The sequence below is a fragment of the Scyliorhinus canicula genome, chromosome 17 (assembly GCF_902713615.1).
Source record: "Scyliorhinus canicula chromosome 17, sScyCan1.1, whole genome shotgun sequence".
In the NCBI taxonomy this organism is placed as follows: domain Eukaryota; kingdom Metazoa; phylum Chordata; class Chondrichthyes; order Carcharhiniformes; family Scyliorhinidae; genus Scyliorhinus; species Scyliorhinus canicula.
In genome coordinates, this window is record NC_052162.1 from 127,806,927 (window position 1) to 127,819,365 (window position 12,439).

At 52.9% G+C, this 12,439-nt stretch overlaps 1 protein-coding gene across 1 annotated transcript in view; it reads right to left on the minus strand.

The window, feature by feature from the left end:
• The window catches only part of LOC119951739 (GMP reductase 2), a 33,245-nt gene extending 20,915 nt beyond the window's left edge, over nt 1–12,330 (minus strand). Inside the window, exons 1-4 of the mRNA XM_038775048.1 lie at nt 11,945–12,330; nt 9,665–9,784; nt 4,122–4,205; nt 2,290–2,463 (exon numbers count right to left, since the gene is read on the minus strand). Of these exons, the coding sequence (XP_038630976.1) occupies nt 2,290–2,463; nt 4,122–4,205; nt 9,665–9,784; nt 11,945–12,031 (465 nt within the window). The 5' untranslated portion in view covers nt 12,032–12,330. The remainder of the gene's footprint in view (nt 1–2,289; nt 2,464–4,121; nt 4,206–9,664; nt 9,785–11,944) is intronic.
• Between the last annotated feature and the right edge of the window lie 109 nt (nt 12,331–12,439).

The window sequence follows — 12,439 nt, forward strand, 5'->3', positions numbered from 1 at the left end:
TTACACAGCCGCCTTCAGTTGAGGAATGGTCACTTTTACACAAGGTCCCTCCCCCTAACGGGAGGATATTACTGTCTGATGCCTCTTGTCGCTCCTGAGCCCTCTTTGATTTGCTTGTTCCTGTGACAGAGCTATTTCGCTGGCTTTTCTAAGATTGGGCTGTGCCAATAACTTCTGTTTGAGTTGTCACGGTGTTCAATCCGCACACCAGTCTGTCTCTCAACATTTCGGTCAGGGATGGTGTGAGGTTTCCAATGTTCTGCCAATTTCCGCAATCTGGTTAAAACTCGCGTGACAGGTGCCCCCTCCCCAGCGGTTTTAAAGCGGTATAACCCTCTCTTTGGGCTGGTTTCCATGCAGGGCCCACTGTGCCACCCAGTTCCCAGCTTAATATTTCTCGCTTTCCTAGTGCTGAGTACCATGCAGTGCACGCGGAGGCCATACGGCCCATGGTGCCTTTGCCCCCATTGTGTTACTCTGTTGAGCTGTGCCGCGCAGTGACCCGGCCGATGCTGCAACACCAATCGAATTGGTTCCTGTTATGGTGGCCACAAACGGTGGTGGGTCGTCAATAAATCCACTCACGGGCTTCGAGGAATAGGAATTCCCCTATCAAGTGGGCGGTTGCTCGCCCAACAGGGAAATGGGGAGCGGGAGCTTAAAACCAGCTGCTCCAACCCAGGCCAGGAGGTCCTCGGGCTTGGGCTTGAGCACTCAGCCACCTTTCCAGTCACTGGAAGACAAACCTCTCCAAAGTTAGTTACAGTTCCCACCATTCATCAGAAATGACCAGGATCACAAGCAAAAGGAGCAGGAGTCGGCCATTCAGCCCCTCCAGCCTGCTCCACCGTTCGGTAAGATCACGGCTCATCCAATCGTGGCCTCAACTCCATCCACTCTCTTGCCTGCTACACCCCCCCCCCACTACCTTCGACTCCCTTCTCGATCAAAAACCTCTCAAACTCAGCCTTGAGCGTATTCAGTGACCCGAAGCCTCCACTGTTTCAGCAAGTCCCACGCTTTGGCAATTACATTGTTCAGGTAATTGCATTGTTAAAGAGAGGCGAAGATCATTGGCTCAACTTCCTAGAGAGTATGAATGGACACAGCTGGAAGAGTTGCATTGGTCGGTGGGTGGGGTGAGAAGGGGGAAACCATAAGGAGTTTGTCACCCGACTGAACTGTATCAAGAATAAACTTGCTGAAGGTAAAAGACAAATTCTGTATTATTTCCACTGATTTTGTTTTTAAATTTAGAGTACCCAATTCTTTTTTTTTCCAATTAAGGGACAATTTAGTGTGGCCAACCCACCTACCCTTGCACATCTTTGGGTTGAGGCCCACGCAGGCACTGGGAGAATCCTCCCCCCCCCCCCCCCCCCCCCCCAAAGCATTAGTGATCTTAACACATGCTTCCCTGGGGAAGTGAGTTCCAAAGATTCACAACCCTCCGGAAGAAGAAATTCCACTTCACCTCCGTCTTAAATAAGCGACCCCTAATTTTGAAATTGTGTGCCCCCCCCCCCCCAGTTCTAGATTCCCTCGTTCTTTCTAAACTTCTATAGGTAGACTAACCACCACCACCCCCTCCCCAATTTGTTCCGGCAACTGAGAAGATTAGCACACTGGTTTAGCACAGGGGGCTAAATAGCTGGCTTGTAATGCAGAATAAGGCAGCAGCGTGGGTTCAATTCCCATATCGGCCTCCCTGAACAGCCTCTGGAATGTGATGACGAGGGGCTTTTCACAGTAACTTCATTGAAGTCCACTTGTGACAATAAGTGATTATTATAGAAAGGGGCTGGTTTAGTACAGTCGGCTAAATAGCTGGCTTGTCAGAAGTTGGGGGCTCGACCCCGAGGTTGGGGGCTCGACCCGACAACCCACCCCCAAGGCTCCATAGACCAGGGCTCGACAATCCAGGGTCAACACCCCGGTTGCCAGCAACGAGGGAGCCCGGCGCTAGCGGTACTGCCCCCACATCTCGGACGAGAGGTCAAACCAAGCTGCTCTGTCAGGGGCAAAAGATATAGATCCTACGGCCACCACTGCAAGGAGAGCGATGGGTGGGTGGGGTGAATAGAGTTCCCACTAAAAACAAAACAATTAACCGATCGACTTCGGGTTGCTGCCCTTGGGGTCTTGCTGCGCCCACATCGGCTATCACCCGATTGGCTGCCAAGCATTTGGAAAGTTCTGAAACGGCAAAAGTCACCACAAGAAGTCGTGACATTTCCCATTGCACCACCACCAAATAATCCCCCGCCCCCCCACCACCACCCCGCTTACCATGATGGTGTGATCCGGAAATCTCTTCCTCACGTCTTTCACAAACTCCACAAAGTGTTCCGAGTATCCGTTGGCGACGTCCAGGCAGATGTAATGAATGTCCGGTAGGAGCTCCAGAATTGCCGTCAGCTTCTCCAGGTCCTTGGGGCCAATGCCGGCGCTCGCTGCTATGTTCTGTGGGAAACGGAGAGAGAGAGAGAGAGAGAGAGAGAGATGATGAGGAGGTCTGGCTTGGCCGTGCGAACGTGGCCAGAGACTGCTGAGACGCAGAGGGGATGACATGGGTGTCCCAGCTCACAGATCGCAAAAGGCTACCACGCAGGTACAGCGAGTATATTAGGAAAGCTAATACAAAAATAAAAATAGTAGCGGAAAGTAGGGCAGCACGGTAGCACAGTGGCTTCACAGCTCCAGGGTCCCAGGTTCGATTCCCGACTTGGGTCACCGCCTGTGCGGAGTCTGCACGTTCTCCCCGTGTGTGCGTGGGTTTCCTCCGGGTGCTCCGGTTTCCTCCCACAGTCCAAAGACGTGCGGGTTAGGTGGACTGGCCATGCTAAATTGCCCCTTAGTGTCCAGAAACGGCAGGAGGGGTTTCTGGGTTACGGGGATAGGGTAGAGGGCATGGGCTTAAGTGGGGTGGTCTTTGCAAGGGCCGGTGCAGACTCGATGGGCCAAATGGCCTCCTTCTGCACTGTACATTCTATGATTCCTCTTCTGGGAGAATCTAGAACTGGGGGGGGGGGGGGGGGGGCATGTTTCACAATATGGGGTCGTCCATTTAAAACGGAGATGGAGGAGAAATATTTTCTCTCAGAGGGCGGTGAGTCTTTGGAACTCTCTTCCTCAAAGGGCGGTGGAAGCAGAGTTTTTGAAAGGGTGGTGGAAGTTTCTAAATATTTTTAAGACAGAGCTGGATGGATTCTTGATTAACAAGGTGAGGGAGGATGAAAGGTTATCCGGGGGGGTCTGTGCGAATGTGGGGCTGAGGTTACAACCAAATCAGCCGCGATCCCTTGTATACCTTTGTACGCTACTAATGGCAATAAAGAATATTAGATATGGGAGTGTTGACCCTGGATTGTCGAGCCCTGGTCTATGGAGCCTTGGGGGTGGGTTGTCGGGTCAAGCCCCCAACCTCTGACTCGAAGGAAGAGAGGAGGAGGGCAGCTGGCTTTGTCAGCACTTGGGAGAGAGCAACCCCCCCCCCAGTCCTGGCACCTCCTCAGGGTAGGGAGGTGGTTGAAATGAGGGGGATGTACTTATTCCACTCCCAGCGGAGCAGGCTGGAGGGGCCGAGTGGCCGAAACACCTACTCCTCATTCGTACAGTCATGTGCTCAAAGTGCGGTCTGACCAAGGCTTGTAACGGGTTCAGCATATCTTCCATACTTTTCAATTCCATCCCAATAAAAAGATTTTCTTGGTTTGCTTTTCTGTTTAATATGGCCTTGCCCCAGCCTGTGGCGACTGGTGCATTTGTGCTCTGAGATCCCTTCATTTATCAGGTGCTGCCAGACTTTCTGAGATTTTCCAGCATTTTCCCTTTCCCTTCGTTTATCTCTACCCACCTCGGACCCGCACCTTCCAATTCCGATTCCTCCTCCCGAACCCCAGCTGCTTGCTTTTGATGTTCCTCTTGCGCACTCTCTCTCGTTTCTCTGAACCCCACCCTGTCCTCAACACTCACCTGCTTTGCCACCTGACGCCCTACAACGCAGCCCCCCCCCCCCCCCCCCCCCCCACGCTCTCCGGTGTTTCCTCTACCGGTTCTGAACCCTGAACTAAACCCACCCTTGACCCTCACTCCCCCCCCCCCCCCCCCCCCCACCTTACCTGCAAACAGTCCGGATTATTGACAGCAAACTCCTTCCATTGCTCCAATGTGTAGTGCTTGTGGACGGCAGTGAAGAGTGAGAACTGCAAGAGGAAACAAGCAGCACCAGGGGTGGGGTGAGAGGAGGTCAGTCAGGGCCCGCTTCAAGCACAAAAGGAGATCCCAGTGATCATTCACACCTTCAGCAAAGTTAAACCTCCTGAGGGGACCCGCGGGAGAGACCATCAAACATGATCCGACGGGGCAGCACGGTGACGCAGTGGTTAGCCCTGCTGCCTCACGGCGCCGAGGTCCCGGGTTCGATCCCGGCTCTGGGTCACTGTCCGTGTGGAGTTTGCACATTCTCCCTGTGTCTGCGTGGGTTTCGCCCCCACAACCCAAAGATGTGCAGGGTAGGTGAATTGGCCATGCTAATTTGCCCCTTAATTGGAAAAAATGAATTGGGCACTCTAAATTTATTTTTCAAAAAACATGATTCGACAATCGAGCCACATCAGGAGATATTTGGGGCAATTTTACATCCGTTTCCGCTGTGGACACAAACTGCGACGTGGGCACAAAATCTCATGAGCATCGGAAAACTAGACCCTCACCAGCGACATCTCATTTTCCAATTATCCCAATGTCCCTTACTCGTGATGGAATGTGGTTCGGGGTGGGGGCTAATTTAAATACACTTGAATATAATTAGCAGGCTCTCCTGCCATACTAGGATGTTGCCTGGTATGGAGGGAAGATCTTATGAGGAAAGGCTGAAGGACTTGAGGCTGTTTTCGTTAGAGAGAAGAAGGTTAAGAGGTGGCTTAATTGAGGCATACAAGATGATCAGAGGGTTAGATAGAGTGGACAGTGAGAGCCTTTTTCCTTGGATGATGATGTCCAGCACGAGGGGACATAGCTTTAAATTGAGGGGAGATAGATATAGGACAGATGTCAGAGGTAGGTGGCACGATTCTCCGCACCCCACGCCAGGTGGGAGAATTGCGGGAGGGCCGGGCGAATCACGCCACGCCGCCCTGGCACCCTCCACAATTCTCCCACACCCCCCAAAATGGCGTGTCGCGTTTTGCGACAGGCCGCTCGGAGAATCGTCGCTCGCCGTTTCTCACGGCGACTCTCCGGCCCGGATGGGCCGAGCGGCCTGCCGAACCCGACCGGTTCACGCCGGCGCCAACCACACCTGGTCGCTGCCGGCGTGAACATCGCGCGACCGGTGTGTGTGGGGCCTGTGGGGGGGCGGAGGCAGGATCGAGCACCACGGGTGTGCTCGTGTGCCCACCGATCGTCGGGCCGGCGTCTCTAAAAGACGCACTCTTTTCCCTCCGCCGCCCCGCACGATCAAGCCGCCATGTCTTGCGGGGCAGGGGAGGGGAAGACGGCAACTGTGCATGCGCGGGTTGGCGCCGGGAATAGGGGGCAAGGAGCGGCCTCCGACGCCAGAGTGAAACACTCCGGGTTTCACTCTGGCGTCGGCTGTTTGTCTCCCTTTGGGAGAATTGCGCCCAGGTTCTTTACTCAGAGAGTAGTAAGGGTGTGGAATGCCCTGCCTGCAACAGTAGTGGACTCGCCAACACTAAACGCATTCAAATGGTCATTGGATAGGCATATGGACGATAAGGGAATAGTGTAGAGGGCATTTAGAGGGGTTTCACAGGTCTGCGCAACATCGAGGGCCGAAGGGCCTGTACTGCGCTGTAATGTTCTATGTTCTATACATTCCCTCCCCTGACATTAAGCTGACAACAGGTAATTAAAAATGTGAAGAAGTCAGGGGGAACCTGCAGGGGGCACTTACTTAGTGTAGCCTCCAGAGGCCTGGGTGTGGGGGGGGGGGCAGAGGAACATGCCCAGGCATTGCCACCCGCCTGGCAACGAAGACCACACTTCTGTATTCATAGCACAGAGGGTGCCAGAGAATCTGGAGAGAAAACACGGCTCTACAGCTGGGGAGCCGCTGCGCTCTGGCGCTCTGGTTTTTCCATCTCAGCCGCAGTCTGTGCCGAAGGAGCAAAATTTCCACCTTCATCTCTGGTGGGCCAGTGGGTGCCAGGAAGTGGAAGTTCGAGACCATGATAGGATTGGAAAATGTGTGAGATACTTATACACCAAGGCATTGATAGGGCGAGCTGGGTGGGAGAGAGGGAAACGGCAGAAGCTGCCGGATGTCAGGTTTCAGTCTTAGTGACGGACAGGTACACAGAGTCCTTGCACATGTAGGAGGTGAGAGTGGAGGAGGCAGACGAGAGGTGTTTAAGGCTTAACGTTCAAGTTAAAACAGCTTACAGAATAGACTGGCACTTATTGTTGAGGGAGTGGAGGCAGGGGCGAGGGGTTTAAATTCAACTGAATTTGGAATTATATGGCGCTAATCTCAGTAATGATGACCGTGACGACTAACATCGATTGTGGTTTAAAACAAAAACAATCTGGTTCACACTAATGTTTCCCCCTTCAGGAAAGGGGAAATCTGCCGTCCTTACCCGGACTGGCCTGCATGTAATTCCAAATCCTCCCCCTCCCCGCCCCTCAGGGATGTGGGTGACTCTTAATAATAATAATCGCTTATTGTCACAAGTAGACTTCAATGAAAAGCCCCTAGTTGCCACATTCCGGAGCCTGTTCGGGGAGGCCGGTACAGGAATTGAAACCGGGCTGCTGGCCTTGTTCTGCATCACAAACCAGCTGTTTAGCCCACTGTGCTAAACCAGCCCCTGGTAACTGCCCCTCTCTCTGAAATGGCTAATTGAGCATACACTCAGTTCAAGGGGGCAATTAGGGGTGGGCATTGCCAGTGTCACTGAAAGAATTGAAAAAAAACATCACCAACACTAAATTTATTTTTCCTTCAATCTCCTAATTTATTTGATGAATCACTGGGGCAGCACGGTAGCATGGTGGTTAGCATAAATGCTTCACAGCTCCAGGGTCCCAGGTTCAGTTCCTGGCTGGGTCACTGTCTGTGCGGAGTCTGCACGTCCTCCCCGTGTGTGCGTGGGTTTCCTCCGGGTGCTCCGGTTTCCTCCCACAGTCCAAAGATGTGCGGGTTAGGTGGATTGGCCATGCTAAATTGCCCGTAGTGTCCTAAAAGTAAGGTTAAGGGGGGGGTTGTTGGGTTACAGGTATAGGGTGGTTACGTGGGTTTGAGTAGGGTGATCATTGCTCGGCACAACATCGAGGGCCGAAGGGCCTGTTCTGTGCTGTACTGTTCTATGTTCACTGCCTGGTTGGGATTATAAACTCTTGCCTCTTGATCATTCGTCCAGGATTATTCAACATCATGGCAGGGTCCTAAGCAAAGTGCAGCAAGGAGGGTAGGGGGGCGACACTGAACACCATTCTCGGAGAGCCGGCACTCGCAGGATGGGTTGAACAGGCTTCCTCCGAGCTGTGTGCGTGTGTACATATCTAAGAAGGCCAATGGAATGCTGTCCTTTATTATGAGAGGGATCGAACATAAAATTAAGGTTGTTACGCTGCTGTTAAACGGGGCATTGGCGAGAGAGCATCTCGAATACCGTCCGAGGTTCTGGTCTCCTTATTTAGGGAAGGATGTAAATGCATAGGAGGCGGTTCAGTGGAGGTTTAACAAGATGGGTACCTGGGATGCGTGTGTGGTACAGGAAACAGGCTGAGAAGATACACACAGGCCAGGAACAGAAACGGCCACATGAGGCCCTACTGGAGTCGACACAGGCCCTCTGCAAGAGCACTCAAGTCAGTGCATAAACATGTTATCGCTACATGGGCTTTGTGATTACCCACTCCAAAGGACAAGACCGTGCCATGAATATGTGACAAACATCCAGACACAGGTGATCAACTTTGCAGCAGAACGAAGAACAGACAAAAGAAGCCATCAGACTCCATAATGAGCTGATGGCTGGTCAGACAAAGGGGAGTTTCAGAGGACAATGGGTCTTGATTGAATCACCATCAATAAACAGGAGTATCCTGTCTTTCCCATTCACCAGTTGGGGTCTGGATGGGACAATGACCGGTGGTCGGCGTATACCAATGACTCTAGCAGACCAGCATAAAGAAAGGAACATCGTACAGATCCTCAGTGATAACCTGGGACTCCCCCAGGCACAACCATCGCAGGAAGAAAGGGCCCTGGGTTTCGAACCCAGAGAAGACATCCACATCGAGTGATCGAAGCCTGCCAGCCTCCGTTACTAAGTGCGGGTAAAACCCAAAGCTCAGCTGTGAGTCTCAGTCATATTTTTTTGAGTAAGGGAATTGTGAATAAAATTGTGTTAAACTGTGAACCAGTGTTGTTCTTTGTTCATCTCGCAAATAATGGCACCTGGGGTAAAACGTTTGAGTAAGGCTGAAGCTCAGAAGAGTGAGAGAGCAGTGACTTGACTGAAGTAAATAAGATCCCCAACGGTCTCGACAAGGTGGACGTGGAAAGTGTCCCTTTAAGAAATGTTTTTGTCTTATCACATGGCTTCAGTGATGTCATTATGTGGGTGGAGCTGGGCTGTGGCTCCGAGTTTTACTTTCACTTTGAGTTTTGGACTGGTTTGAACTGCACAGGTTAAAATAAATGTTCCTCTATCTTAATTTTAAAAGCTGTTTCCGGACTACTTGATAACTTAAAAGAGACAATTGCTTTCTGGAAGGAATTCAAGCCTGCTGTTTGAAGAGGGGAACAGAGTATCACTAACAAGTCTAATCCCAGTAAGAGTGCTGTGAGCTGGGCCACACCTTTAAAAGGGGTTTCTGGTTTTACTTGGATTTTGTATTGAATTGGAACAGTTAAGGGGGAATTCATTAAGGGTTGTACATAGATTACTGTAGCTGTGTGAGGGTTGCTATGTTGGTAGTTGATGATAATTCTTACTGTGTGTGTTTATACAAATGTTAACTAAATTCTTAGAATAAAACTTGTTTTTTTGATTAAAAGCACCTAAGAAGTCCGTTGAATAACACCTGAAAGGCAGGGGCTGGTTTAGCACACTGGGCTAAATCGCTGGCTTTTAAAGCAGACCCAGGCAGGCCAGCAGCAGGGTTCAATTCCCGTACCAGCCTCCCCGAACAGGCGCCCGAATGTGGCGACTAGGGGCTTTTCACAGTAACTTCCTTTGAAGCCTACTTGTGACAATAAGCGATTTTCATTTTAATTTCGTCGTAACCAAATTCAACATAAAGGTTGCAGGTCAGGTGGACTCCATAATATGCTTTGAAGTTGTTAAACCCTGGCCCATAACAAAAGGATGTTTCCTCATGCGGGCGAGTGCAGAACTGGGAGAGGGCAATGTTTTAAAATTAAGGGGTAGAGGACAGGGATGAGGAGAAATTATGTCTCTCAGAGGGTTGTTCGACTTCGGGACTCCCTGCCTCAGAAGGCGGGGGCTGGTCATTGAATGTTTTTAAGGTAGGGGATAAATAGATTCTTGTTAGGCAAGGGGATCAAAGGTTATCGGGGTGGTAGATGGAGAATGTGGAATTTGAATTGCAAACAGATCATCCAACGATCCTATCGAATGGCCGAGCCGGCCTCAAAGGGCTCTTACTTTGTCTGTTCTGGCAAACGCACCTTGCTGAGCACTCTCGCCATCTCGAACGTCCCCACTGTGTCCATGTTGGCTGCGACGATGGGAATGCCGCTGTACGACTGTTTGGAGTTCCGGAACGTGAACGATCGCAGCAGGTCCACCTGGGGAGGGAGTTGGGGGAAAGAAAGGTTGAGGGGGGGGGAGAGAAAATGCAAACTCGGGTCAACAAGGAAAATCAAAAGGGAAACACCTTCCCACAGCATTCTGATAGGTTCAACCACGCAAGACGGCGCTGTGGCGAGGGCACGCGTCCACAGCTCCCCACCCGTCGGGAAGGTGCTTGCTTGCTTGCATTTGTTGTCCAGGCCCAATTTCCCCATGAACGGAGTGAGCTCGCTCAGCCATTTCAGAGAGGGGGGGGGGGGGGGGGGGGGCAGTTAAGTCAAGAGTAGGACTCTGGAGCCACAGGTAGGCCAGACCGAGTAAAGATGTTTTTCCAACATTCACGGTCACCATTAGACTTTCCGACCACAAAATGTAGGAGCAGAAGTAGGCCATTCGGCCCATCGCATTTGCTCCACCGTTTCAATGAGATCGTGACTGATCTGATGTGATAATCCCCAACTCCACTTTCCCCGCCTTACCCCCATAAACCCTCGATTCCCTCACTGATTAAAAATCTGTCTGTCTCGGCCTTGAACATTCTTAACGGCCCAGCCTCTCCAGCTCTCTGCGGGAAAGAATTCCACACATTCCCCACCCTCCGAGAGGGGAAATTCCTCCTCATCTCTGTCTGAAATGGGGCGGCCCCCTTACTCTGAGATTCTGCCCTCTGGTCCTAGACTCTCCCACAAGAGGAAACATCCTCTCAGCATCGACCCTGTCGAGCCCCCTGAGAATCCTGTCTGTCTCAATAAGGTCGCCTCTCATTCGTCTAAACTCCAAGGAGGACAGGCCCCGTACCCGGGATCAACCAAGTGAACCTTCTCTGGACAGCCTCCGGATTGTTGAATTGATCTGCCGTGGAGGGATTCGAACCCGGCCCCCCCCAGCATCAGTTTAGGTCTCTGGATTGGTCATCCAGTGATAATGCCACTATCTCCCCGTAGAGAGCCACCCTGCTCCCTCGCCAACATGAGGTGAAGTACATGAGTGGTCACAAAATGGTTAGGGCATGGAGCGAGACCTTGGGCTCACGATGGTCTGTACTGGGTTGCCAGGTGAGCAATGCACCTAGTGCCAGTTCTCTGCATGCCCCCCGCCCCCCAGCCGTTCACATTCTTCCTTTTAAAATTTTCTTTAGAATACCCAATTTTTTTTTTTCCCAATTAAGGGGCAATTTAGTGTGGCCAATCCACCTACCCTGTACATCCTTTTGGGTTGTGGGGGTGAGACCCATGCAGACACGTGGACAATGTGCAAACTCCACACAGCCACGCTAAAATTGCCCCTCGGGGCGGGGTTGCAGGAATAATGCGGGGGGATTGAGTCCAGGTAGGGTGGTCGTCCGAAGGGTGAAGACTTGACAGGCTGAATGGCCTCCTTCTGCACCGTAATGATTCTATGATCTCTCTCTTTCTCATGACTTTACGTCCTCCCTAAAGAATGGCCCCCGGAAACTGGACGCTGTAACACAGGGGCAGCCTGGTAGCACAAGCGAACAGCACTGTGGCTTCACAGCTTCAGGGTCCCAGGTTCCATTCCCCGCTGGGTCACTGTCTGTGCGGAGTCTGAACGTTCTCCCCGTGTGTGCGTGGGTTTCCTCCGGGTGCTCCGGTTTCCTCCCACAGCCCAAAGACGTGCGGGTTAGGTGGATTGGCCATGATAAATTGCCCTTAGTGACCAAAAAGGTTGGGAGGGGTTATTGGGTTACGGGGATAGGGTGGAAGTGAGGGTTTAAGTGGGTCGGTGCAGACTCTATGGGCCGAATGGCCTCCTTCTGCACTGTATGTTCTATGTATTCTAGCTGAGGCCGAGCCGGTATCTTTTACACAATGTTGGAGGGGGGGGTAAATCACAGAATTTTTACGGCGAAGGAGGAGGCCATTCGGCTGGTTGGTCCTGCGGAGGGGGGAGGGTGCGAGGGGGGGGGGTACTCTGGCACTGGGACGGGTCTGCCAGGGTGCCCGCGGAGGAATCAAAAAGGAACGCCACGGCCAGGGGGGAGACGGGCTGGCCTCTCCCGCGTACCGGGTGCGGCCACCAGCCCACCGTTACGAGTTGCCACTCCGCCTCGCCCGGTTTCCGCCTGGAGGTCCTCCGGTGTCCCCCCGCGGGGCGCCAGCCGGGGAGGAGAGGTCGGGCCATCCTTCGCCGCGTACCTCGCTGCGGCTCTTCAGCGTGCTCCGTTTGGGCCGCAGCAGGACGTCCTTGAAGTCCAGCTTGACGTCATTGTCGATTCGAGGCATCCCCCCCGCGGCGGTCTTCTCTCCTTGTCGCCACTCTTGACTGATGGAGGATGGGTGGGGGGGGAGGGGAGCTGGTTGTCGTCACGTGACCTCCCCGTCTGGTGTCCACCACTCCCGCAGGTGGCTCTATCCCTCCCTCCCCACGTGATCTTGGAATGCTCGACCGTTAGCAGTGGGCAGGCGTCACGTGGCGGGCGGGCTGGGGTTTCGGGAGGGGGCGGCCTCGCTCGCTCGCTCGCGCGCACGACACGGATCAGCTTCCCGGCGGGGGCGAGGGGAAAAGGAATGTGTGTGTGTGCGCACGCGCGCCCTCCCCACAGGCAGTCGAGACCGAGCCGGCCCCGCCCCTCTTCCCGTCGTCACGTCCCCCCCCTTCCCCCACAACGTCTGCTGGGAAATGTAGTCCCC